The following is a 13,006-nucleotide window of genomic DNA, read 5'->3' on the forward strand; positions in this document are numbered from 1 at the left end:
AGGGAGTTTTTACTAGAATTAGGTGTCAAATGTGAACAGCTGAGTTGAAATCTATTTGCCTAAGATTTATGTAAACTTCCGACTTCAACTGTATCTATATGGTTTAATATCTGTATGGTTTAATTTCTATATAGTTGAATATATATATGGTTTAATATCTATATGGTTTAATATCTGTACACTTTAATATCTGTAAAGTTTATTGTGGTTTAATATCTATATATTCATATCTGTATGTTTAATATATAGTTTAATATTTATTAATATCTGTGTGGTTTAATATCTATATAGTTTAATATCTGTATAGTTTAATAAATGTGTAGTTTAATATCTGTATGGTGTGCTATCTGAATGGTTTAATGTCAACATAATTTAATATATGTATATTTTAATATCTATAAGGTTTAATATCTGTATGGTTTAATGTCTATATGGTTTAATATCTGTATAGTTTCATATCTTTCTAATTCTCTGTGAGTTGAAAAATATCTTTAATATCACTATTGTTTCATACCTGTACAGTTAAATATCAATATGTTAATATCTGTTTGGTTTAATATCTATACAGTTTGTATGGTTAACTATCTATATCATTTAATATCTGTATGGTTTAACATATATATGGTTCATTTAATGTATGGTTTAATATCTGTATGGTTTAATATATATATGGTTTAATATCTATATGGTTTAATATCTATATGGTTTAATATCTATATAGTTGAATATCTATATGGTTTAATATCTGTATAGTTTAATATCTATATAACTTAATATCTATATGGTTTAATATCTATATAGTTTAATATCTATATAGTTTAATATCTATATAGTTTGATATCTTTATAGTTGAATATCTATATGGTTTAATATCTATATAGTTCAATATATATATGGTTAATATATATGGTTAAATATCTATATGGTTTAATATCGATATAGTTTAATATCTATATAGTTTGATATCTTTATAGTTGAATATCTATATGGTTTAATATCTATATGGTTTAATATCTATATGGTTTAATATCTATATGGTTTAATATCTTTATAGTTTAATATCTATATGGTTTAATATCTATATGGTTTAATATCTATATGGTTTAATATCTATCTGGTTTAATATCTATATGGTTTGATATCTATATAGTATAAAATATATATAGTTTAATGGTTGTATAGTTTTATATTTATATAGTTTAATATCTATTTAGTTAATATCTATATATTTTTTTATCTACGTGGTTTAATGCAGTTGAAGTCGGAAGTTTACATACACTTAGGTTGGAGTCATTAAAACTCGTTTTTCAAACACTCCACAAATTTCTTGTTAACAAACTATAGTTTTGGCAAGTCGGTTAGGATATCTACTTTGTGTATGACACAAGTAATTTTTCAACAAATGCTTACAGACAGACTATTTCACTTATAATTCACTGTATCATAATTCCAGTGGGTCAGAAGTTTACATACACTAAGTTGACTGTGCCTTTGAACAGCTTGGAAAATTCCAGAAAATTAGGTCATGGCTTTAGAAGCTTCTGTTAGGCTAATTGACATATTTTGAGTCAATTGGAGGTGTACCTGTGGATGTATTTCAAGGCCTACCTTCAAACTTAGTGCTTCTTTGCTTGACATCATGGGAAAATCAAAAGAAATCAGCCAAGACCTCTGGTTCATCCTTGGGAGCAATTTCCAAACGCCTGAAGGTACCACGTTCATCTGTACAAACAATAGTACGTATAAACACCATGGGACCCCGCAGCCGTCATACCACACAGGAAGAAGACGCGTTCTGTCTCCTAGAGATGAACAGCAAAGGACCTTATGAAGATGCTGGAGGAAACAGGTACAAAAGTATCTATATCCACAGTAAAACGAGTCCTATATCGACAAAACCTGAAAGGCCGCTCAGCAAGGAAGAAGCCACGGTTTTTACAAAACCGCCACCATTAACCTGTTTGGGCTGCAGGGGCAGTATTGAGTAACCAGATAAAAGGTGCCCATTTCAAACGGCCTCGTACTCAATTCTTGCTCGTACAATATGCATATTATTATTACTATTGGATAGAAAACACTCTCTAGTTTCTAAAACCGTTTGAATTATATCTGTGAGTGTCACGTTCCTGACCTGTTTTCTGTTGTTTTGTATGTGTTTAGTTGGTCAGGGCGTGAGTTGGGGTGGGTAGTCTATGTTATGTGTTTTCTATGTTGGGTTAATGTGTGGCCTGGTATGGTTCTCAATTAGAGGCAGGTGTTTGACGTTTTCTCTGATTGAGAACCATATTAAGGTAGGAGGTTCTCACTGTTTGTTTGTGGGTGATTGTTCCTGTGTCAGTGTATACCACACGGGACTGTTTCGTTTGTTCGTTCGTTTTAGGTAGTCTGTTCCTGTTCGTGCGTTCTTCGTCTATATGTAAGTTTGTTTGTTTCAGGTCTGTTGCCTTCGTTTATTGTTTTGTAGTTTGTTCTAGTGTTTTCGTGTTTCGTCTGTCATTTAAATAAATCGTTATGTATTCATCACCCGCTGCGCCTTGGTCCGTTCATGCACCACAAGACGAACGTTACAGTGAGTCAAACAGAACTCATTTGGCACAAACTTCCTGACCAGGAAGTGGAAAGTCTGAAATCGAGGCTCTGTTCTTCTTCCTGCCTATAAATGGGCATGATACGTATGAGTATACATGCACTTCATAGACCTTCCCCTGGATGTCAAGAGGCGGTGAGAGAAGAAATTTAGTGTTTATCTTGGTCTGAAGTGGAATACAAGCTCTTTGTATGACGTGTCCCCCATTTCCGGTTTTCTGGAGAGCGCGAGGTGGTACCTGGAATTGCCTTCTGTTTAGCTGCCGTTATAGGCGACTACTATCTCCGGCTTTGATTGTATTTGATACATGTGACCATATCATCGTAAAGTATGTTTTTTCAATATAGTTTAACCAGATTATTGAATTTTTTTCGAGAGTTTTGCCGTGTTCCGTTCTCTGACTTTGTTGACGATGGAGAGATCCGTGCCACTTGGCTAGTGTGCTTGCTAATTCAAGAGGGAAAATGGACGTTCTAAATCCAAACAACGATTGTTCTGGACAAAGGACACCTTGTCCAACATTCTGATGGAAGATCAGCAAAAGTAAGAAACATTTTATGATGCTATTTCATATATCTGTCGTAGATGTGAACTAGTCGTCGGCGCCCAAGTTTTGGGTACTCTAGCTATACCGAAGCTGGATGTCGTAATGAAGTTATTTTTTAGAATTCTAACACTGTGATTTCATTAAGAACTAATGGATCTATCATATCCTATACAACATGTATTTTTTAGTTATGTTTATGAATAGCTATTTGGTCAGAATATGTGTGTCAGAAAAAGTGTCAGAAAAATATCCGAACGTTGTGGGAAATAGTAGCTACGTTAGCAGAATGTATAACCACTGATTTCAGCTCTAAATATGCACATTTTCGAACAAAACATAAGTGTATGTATAACCTGATGTTATAGGACTGTCATCTGATGAAGAATATCAAGGTTAGTCAAAAATTATATATCTTTTGCTTGTTTGTTACGATCGCTAACCTTTTGCTACTGGGAAATGGCATGTGTTTCTGGCTATTGTGGTAAGCTAATATAACGCTATATTGTGTTTTCGCTGTAAAACACTTAATAAATCGGAAATATTGGCTGGAATCACAAGATGCCTGTCTTTCATTTGCTGTACACTATGTATTTTTCAGAAATGTTTTATGATGAGTAATTAGGTATTTGACGTTGGTGTCTGTAATTATTATGGCTGCTTTCGGTGCAATTTCTGATTATAGCTGCAATGTAAACTATGATTTATACCTGAAATATGCACATTTTTTCGAACAAAACATAGATTTATTGTATAACATGTTATAAGACTGTCATCTGATGAAGTTGTTTGTTGGTTAGTTTGGTTAGTTTGGTTGGTTTGTTCTTGGTTAGTTAGGTTGGCTTTGTGCATGCTACCTGTGCTGTGAAAAATGTCTGTCCTTTTTTGTATTTGGTGGTGAGCTAACATAAATATACGTGCTGTTTTCGCTGTAAAACATTTAAAAAATCGGACATGTTGGCTGGATTCACAAGATGTGTATCTTTCATATGCTGTATTGGACTTGTTAATGTGTGAAAGTTAAATATTAAAAAAATATATCTTTTGAATTTCGCGCCCTGCACTTGAAGTGGCTGTTGTCATAAGTGTACCGACGCCGGGCTGCAGCCATTAGAAGTTAAAAAGCCAGATTGTAACTGCACAAAGATTGTACATCCCAGCTGACAGGGAGTTTTTACTAGAATTAGGTGTCAAATGTGAACAGCTGAGTTGAAATCTATTTGCCTAAGATTTATGTAAACTTCCGACTTCAACTGTATCTATATGGTTTAATATCTGTATGGTTTAATTTCTATATAGTTGAATATATATATGGTTTAATATCTATATGGTTTAATATCTGTACACTTTAATATCTGTAAAGTTTATTGTGGTTTAATATCTATATATTCATATCTGTATGTTTAATATATAGTTTAATATTTATTAATATCTGTGTGGTTTAATATCTATATAGTTTAATATCTGTATAGTTTAATAAATGTGTAGTTTAATATCTGTATGGTGTGCTATCTGAATGGTTTAATGTCAACATAATTTAATATATGTATATTTTAATATCTATAAGGTTTAATATCTGTATGGTTTAATGTCTATATGGTTTAATATCTGTATAGTTTCATATCTTTCTAATTCTCTGTGAGTTGAAAAATATCTTTAATATCACTATTGTTTCATACCTGTACAGTTAAATATCAATATGTTAATATCTGTTTGGTTTAATATCTATACAGTTTGTATGGTTAACTATCTATATCATTTAATATCTGTATGGTTTAACATATATATGGTTCATTTAATGTATGGTTTAATATCTGTATGGTTTAATATATATATGGTTTAATATCTATATGGTTTAATATCTATATGGTTTAATATCTATATAGTTGAATATCTATATGGTTTAATATCTGTATAGTTTAATATCTATATAACTTAATATCTATATGGTTTAATATCTATATAGTTTAATATCTATATAGTTTGATATCTTTATAGTTGAATATCTATATGGTTTAATATCTATATAGTTCAATATATATATGGTTAATATATATGGTTAAATATCTATATGGTTTAATATCGATATAGTTTAATATCTATATAGTTTGATATCTTTATAGTTGAATATCTATATGGTTTAATATCTATATGGTTTAATATCTATATGGTTTAATATCTATATGGTTTAATATCTTTATAGTTTAATATCTATATGGTTTAATATCTATATGGTTTAATATCTATATGGTTTAATATCTATCTGGTTTAATCTTTATATGGTTTGATATCTATATAGTATAAAATATATATAGTTTAATGGTTGTATAGTTTTATATTTATATAGTTTAATATCTATTTAGTTAATATCTATATATTTTTTTATCTACGTGGTTTAATGCAGTTGAAGTCGGAAGTTTACATACACTTAGGTTGGAGTCATTAAAACTCGTTTTTCAAACACTCCACAAATTTCTTGTTAACAAACTATAGTTTTGGCAAGTCGGTTAGGATATCTACTTTGTGTATGACACAAGTAATTTTTCAACAAATGCTTACAGACAGACTATTTCACTTATAATTCACTGTATCATAATTCCAGTGGGTCAGAAGTTTACATACACTAAGTTGACTGTGCCTTTGAACAGCTTGGAAAATTCCAGAAAATTAGGTCATGGCTTTAGAAGCTTCTGTTAGGCTAATTGACATATTTTGAGTCAATTGGAGGTGTACCTGTGGATGTATTTCAAGGCCTACCTTCAAACTTAGTGCTTCTTTGCTTGACATCATGGGAAAATCAAAAGAAATCAGCCAAGACCTCTGGTTCATCCTTGGGAGGAATTTCCAAACGCCTGAAGGTACCACGTTCATCTGTACAAACAATAGTACGTATAAACACCATGGGACCCCGCAGCCGTCATACCACACAGGAAGAAGACGCGTTCTGTCTCCTAGAGATGAACAGCAAAGGACCTTATGAAGATGCTGGAGGAAACAGGTACAAAAGTATCTATATCCACAGTAAAACGAGTCCTATATCGACAAAACCTGAAAGGCCGCTCAGCAAGGAAGAAGCCACGGTTTTTACAAAACCGCCACCATTAACCTGTTTGGGCTGCAGGGGCAGTATTGAGTAACCAGATAAAAGGTGCCCATTTCAAACGGCCTCGTACTCAATTCTTGCTCGTACAATATGCATATTATTATTACTATTGGATAGAAAACACTCTCTAGTTTCTAAAACCGTTTGAATTATATCTGTGAGTGTCACGTTCCTGACCTGTTTTCTGTTGTTTTGTATGTGTTTAGTTGGTCAGGGCGTGAGTTGGGGTGGGTAGTCTATGTTATGTGTTTTCTATGTTGGGTTAATGTGTGGCCTGGTATGGTTCTCAATTAGAGGCAGGTGTTTGACGTTTTCTCTGATTGAGAACCATATTAAGGTAGGAGGTTCTCACTGTTTGTTTGTGGGTGATTGTTCCTGTGTCAGTGTATACCACACGGGACTGTTTCGTTTGTTCGTTCGTTTTAGGTAGTCTGTTCCTGTTCGTGCGTTCTTCGTCTATATGTAAGTTTGTTTGTTTCAGGTCTGTTGCCTTCGTTTATTGTTTTGTAGTTTGTTCTAGTGTTTTCGTGTTTCGTCTGTCATTTAAATAAATCGTTATGTATTCATCACCCGCTGCGCCTTGGTCCGTTCATGCACCACAAGACGAACGTTACAGTGAGTCAAACAGAACTCATTTGGCACAAACTTCCTGACCAGGAAGTGGAAAGTCTGAAATCGAGGCTCTGTTCTTCTTCCTGCCTATAAATGGGCATGATACGTATGAGTATACATGCACTTCATAGACCTTCCCCTGGATGTCAAGAGGCGGTGAGAGAAGAAATTTAGTGTTTATCTTGGTCTGAAGTGGAATACAAGCTCTTTGTATGACGTGTCCCCCATTTCCGGTTTTCTGGAGAGCGCGAGGTGGTACCTGGAATTGCCTTCTGTTTAGCTGCCGTTATAGGCGACTACTATCTCCGGCTTTGATTGTATTTGATACATGTGACCATATCATCGTAAAGTATGTTTTTTCAATATAGTTTAACCAGATTATTGAATTTTTTTCGAGAGTTTTGCCGTGTTCCGTTCTCTGACTTTGTTGACGATGGAGAGATCCGTGCCACTTGGCTAGTGTGCTTGCTAATTCAAGAGGGAAAATGGACGTTCTAAATCCAAACAACGATTGTTCTGGACAAAGGACACCTTGTCCAACATTCTGATGGAAGATCAGCAAAAGTAAGAAACATTTTATGATGCTATTTCATATATCTGTCGTAGATGTGTACTAGTCGTCGGCGCCCAAGTTTTGGGTACTCTAGCTATACCGAAGCTGGATGTCGTAATGAAGTTATTTTTTAGAATTCTAACACTGTGATTTCATTAAGAACTAATGGATCTATCATATCCTATACAACATGTATTTTTTAGTTATGTTTATGAATAGCTATTTGGTCAGAATATGTGTGTCAGAAAAAGTGTCAGAAAAATATCCGAACGTTGTGGGAAATAGTAGCTACGTTAGCAGAATGTATAACCACTGATTTCAGCTCTAAATATGCACATTTTCGAACAAAACATAAGTGTATGTATAACCTGATGTTATAGGACTGTCATCTGATGAAGAATATCAAGGTTAGTCAAAAATTATATATCTTTTGCTTGTTTGTTACGATCGCTAACCTTTTGCTACTGGGAAATGGCATGTGTTTCTGGCTATTGTGGTAAGCTAATATAACGCTATATTGTGTTTTCGCTGTAAAACACTTAATAAATCGGAAATATTGGCTGGAATCACAAGATGCCTGTCTTTCATTTGCTGTACACTATGTATTTTTCAGAAATGTTTTATGATGAGTAATTAGGTATTTGACGTTGGTGTCTGTAATTATTATGGCTGCTTTCGGTGCAATTTCTGATTATAGCTGCAATGTAAACTATGATTTATACCTGAAATATGCACATTTTTTCGAACAAAACATAGATTTATTGTATAACATGTTATAAGACTGTCATCTGATGAAGTTGTTTGTTGGTTAGTTTGGTTAGTTTGGTTGGTTCTTGGTTAGTTAGGTTGGCTTTGTGCATGCTACCTGTGCTGTGAAAAATGTCTGTCCTTTTTTGTATTTGGTGGTGAGCTAACATAAATATACGTGCTGTTTTCGCTGTAAAACATTTAAAAAATCGGACATGTTGGCTGGATTCACAAGATGTGTATCTTTCATATGCTGTATTGGACTTGTTAATGTGTGAAAGTTAAATATTTAAAAAAAATATCTTTTGAATTTCGCGCCCTGCACTTGAAGTGGCTGTTGTCATAAGTGTACCGACGCCGGGCTGCAGCCATTAGAAGTTAAAAAGCCAGATTGTAACTGCACAAAGATTGTACATCCCAGCTGACAGGGAGTTTTTACTAGAATTAGGTGTCAAATGTGAACAGCTGAGTTGAAATCTATTTGCCTAAGATTTATGTAAACTTCCGACTTCAACTGTATCTATATGGTTTAATATCTGTATGGTTTAATTTCTATATAGTTGAATATATATATGGTTTAATATCTATATGGTTTAATATCTGTACACTTTAATATCTGTAAAGTTTATTGTGGTTTAATATCTATATATTCATATCTGTATGTTTAATACAGTGGGGAGAACAAGTATTTGATACACTGCCGATTTTGCAGGTTTTCCTACTTACAAAGCATGTAGAGGTCTGTAATTTTTATCATAGGTACACTTCAACTATGAGAGACGGAATCTAAAACGAAAATCCAGAAAATCACATTGTATGATTTTTAAGTAATTAATTTGCATTTTATTGCATGACATAAGTATTTGATACATCAGAAAAGCAGAACTTAATATTTGGTACAGAAACCTTTGTTTGCAATTACAGAGATCATACGTTTCCTGTAGTTCTTGACTAGGTTTGCACACACTGCAGCAGGGATTTTGGCCCACTCCTCCCTACAGATCTTCTCCAGATCCTTCAGGTTTCGGGGCTGTCGCTGGGCAATACGGACTTTCAGCTCCCTCCAAAGATTTTCTATTGGGTTCAGGTCTGGAGACTGGCTAGGCCACTCCAGGACCTTGAGATGCTTCTTACGGAGCCACTCCTTAGTTGCCATGGCTGTGTGCTTCGTGTCGTTGTCATGCTGGAAGACCCAGCCACGACCCATCTTCAATGCTCTTACTGAGGGAAGGAGGTTGTTGGCCAAGATCTCGCGATACATGGCCCCATCCATCCTCCCCTCAATACGGTGCAGTCGTCCTGTCCCCTTTGCAGAAAAGCATCCCCAAAGAATGATGTTTCCACCTCCATGCTTCACGGTTGGGATGGTGTTCTTGGGGTTGTACTCATACTTCTTCTTCCTCCAAACACGGCGAGTGGAGTTAGACCAAAAAGCTCTATTTTTGTCTCATCAGACCACATGACCTTCTCCCATTCCTCCTCTGGATCATCCAGATGGTCATTGGCAAACTTCAGACAGGCCTGGACATGCACTGGCTTAAGCAGGGGGACCTTGCGTGCGCTGCAGGATTTTAATCCATGACGGCGTAGTCTGTTACTAATGGTTTTCTTTGAGACTGTGGTCCCAGCTCTCTTCAGGTCATTGACCAGGTCCTGCCGTGTAGTTCTGGGCTGATCCCTCACCTTCCTCATGATCATTGATGCCCCACGAGGTGAAATCTTGCATGGAGCCCCAGACCGAGGGTGATTGACCGTCATCTTGAACTTCTTCCATTTTCTAATAATTGCGCCAACAGTTGTTTCCTTCTCACCAAGCTGCTTGCCTATTGTCCTGTAGCCCATCCCAGCCTTGTGCAGGTCTACAATTTTATCCCTGATGTCCTTACACAGCTCTCTGGTGTTGGCCATTGTGGAGAGGTTGGAATCTGTTTGATTGTGTGTGGACAGGTGTCTTTTATACAGGTAACGAGTTCAAACAGGTGCAGTTAATACAGGTAATGAGTGGAGAACAGGAGGGCTTCTTAAAGAAAAACTAACAGGTCTGTGAGAGCCGGAATTCTTACTGGTTGGTAGGTGATCAAATACTTATGTCATGCAATAAAATGCAAATTAATTATTTAAAAATCATACAATGTGATTTTCTGGATTTTTGTTTTAGATTCCGTCTCTCACAGTTGAAGTGTACCTATGATAAAAATTACAGACCTCTACATGCTTTGTAAGTAGGAAAACCTGCAAAATCGGCAGTGTATCAAATACTTGTTCTCCCCACTGTATATAGTTTAATATTTATTAATATCTGTGTGGTTTAATATCTATATAGTTTAATATCTATATCGTTTAATATCTATATCGTTTAATATCTATATCGTTTAATATCTATATGGTTTCATATCTATATAGTTTAATATCTATATGGTTTAATATCTATATGGTTTAATATCTATATATGGTATATTATCAATATGGTTTAATATCTGTATAGGTTAATATCTGTATAGTTTATTATCTGTATGGTTAATATCTATATAGTTTAATATCTATATGGTTTAATATCTATATAGTTTAATATCTGTATGGTTTAATATCTATATATGGTATATTATCAATATGGTTTAATATCTGTATAGGTTCATATCTGTATAGTTTATTATCTGTATGGTTAATATCTATATAGTTTAATATCTATATGGTTTAATATCTATATAGTTTAATATCTGTAAAGTTTAATATCTATATGGTTTAATATCTATATATTTTAATATCTATATGCTTTAATATCTGCAATGTATCTGTGCAAGATGAAGATTGCTACTATACCCCATATAAATGCATTGAATAACACATTCATATATTGCAAAAAAATCGATATATAGTTTTGAACGAGAAAAAAAGCTCAGGAAACATTTCTTTTTTTTTTTAGTTTGTACATCATGTACCATAGTGATAGTTCTCTCTGTGTGTTTCAGTGTTTACATCATGTACCATAGTGATAGTTCTCTCTGTGGGTTTCAGTGTTTCCATCATGTACCATAGTGATAGTTCTCTCTGTGTGTTTCAGTGTTTACATCATGTACCATAGTGATAGTTCTCTCTGTGTGTTTCAGTGTTTCCATCATGTACCATAGTGATAGTTCTCTCTGTGTGTTTCAGTGTTTACATCATGTACCATAGTGATAGTTCTCTCTGTGTGTTTCAGTGTTTACATCATGTACCATAGTGATAGTTCTCTCTGTGTGTTTCAGTGTTTCCATCATGTACCATAGTGATAGTTCTCTCTGTGTGTTTCAGTGTTTACATCATGTCCCATAGTGATAGTTCTCTCTGTGTGTTTCAGTGTTTACATCATGTTACATAGTGATAGTTCTCTCTGTGTGTTTCAGTGTTTACATCATGTACCATAGTGATAGTTCTCTCTGTGTGTTTCAGTGTTTACATCATGTACCATAGTGATAGTTCTCTCTGTGTGTTTCAGTGTTTACATCATGTACCATAGTGATAGTTCTCTCTGTGTGTTTCAGTGTTTACATCATGTACCATAGTGATAGTTCTCTCTGTGTGTTTCAGTGTTTACATCATGTACCATAGTGATAGTTCTCTCTGTGTGTTTCAGTGTTTACATCATGTACCATAGTGATAGTTCTCTCTGTGTGTTTCAGTGTTTACATCATGTACCATAGTGATAGTTCTCTCTGTGTGTTTCAGTGCTGTTGAGTACACTGGTATACTGTAGCCTCGGACAAGGTGGAGGTGAGTACATTTCTCTATATTCATCACCTGTTCTATAATAGTAACATTTCTCTATATTCATCACCTGTTCTAAAATAGTAACATTTCTCTATATTCATCACCTGTTCTATAATAGTAACATTTCTCTATATTCATCACCTGTTCTATAATAGTAACATTTATCTATATTCCTCACCTGTTCTATAATAGGAACATTTATCAGAAAATCTGTTGTGGGTATTTGTGTCTGTTGTTTCTCTCTAGACACCATGTAACAGACACAAGCTAGTTGTTTCTCTCTAGACACCATGTAACAGACACAAGCTAGTTGTTTCTCTATAGACACCATGTAACAGACACAAGCTCGTTGTTTCTCTATAGACACCATGTAACAGACACAAGCTAGTTGTTTCTCTATAGACACCATGTAACAGACACACGCTAGTTGTTTCTCTCTAGACACCATGTAACAGACACAAGCTAGTTGTTTCTCTATAGACACCATGTAACAGACACAATCTGGTTGTTTCTCTCTAGACACCATGTAACAGACACAAGCTAGTTGTTTCTCTCTAGACACCATGTAACAGACACAAGTTAGTTGTTTCTCTGTACACACCATGTAACAGACACAAGCTAGTTGTTTCTCTACAGACACCATGTAACAGACACAAGCTAGTTGTTTCTCTAGACACCATGTAACAGACACAAGCTAGTTGTTTCTATAGACACCATGTAACAGACACAAGCTAGTTGTTTCTCTAGACACCATGTAACAGACACAAGCTAGTTGTTTCTCTAGACACCATGTAACAGACACAAGCTAGTTGTTTCTCTCTAGACACCATGTAACAGACACAAGCTAGTTGTTTCTCTCTAGACACCATGTAACAGACACAAGCTAGTTGTTTCTCTCTAGGCACCATGTAACAGACACACGCTAGTTGTTTCTCTCTAGGCACCATGTAACAGACACAAGCTAGTTGTTTCTCGAGACACTATTTAATAGCTAGCATTTCGATGACCATAACAAATAGATATGGTGAAACCGGACACCCTTGCACAACTCCTCTTGATAATTCAAAACTCTCTGAGAAGTAGCCGCTATTTAATATTTTACACCTGGGGTTG

At 34.7% G+C, this 13,006-nt stretch overlaps 1 protein-coding gene across 1 annotated transcript in view; it reads left to right on the forward strand.

Moving 5' to 3' along the window:
- LOC139561638 (low affinity immunoglobulin gamma Fc region receptor III-A-like) overlaps nt 1-13,006 on the forward strand; it is a 97,869-nt gene that overhangs the window by 4,264 nt on the left and 80,599 nt on the right. The window contains exon 2 of the mRNA XM_071378878.1: nt 11,852-11,896. Coding sequence (XP_071234979.1) covers nt 11,852-11,896 — 45 coding nt within the window. The remainder of the gene's footprint in view (nt 1-11,851; nt 11,897-13,006) is intronic.

Source organism: Salvelinus alpinus, chromosome 31 (genome assembly GCF_045679555.1).
Source record: "Salvelinus alpinus chromosome 31, SLU_Salpinus.1, whole genome shotgun sequence".
NCBI lineage: Eukaryota > Metazoa > Chordata > Actinopteri > Salmoniformes > Salmonidae > Salvelinus > Salvelinus alpinus.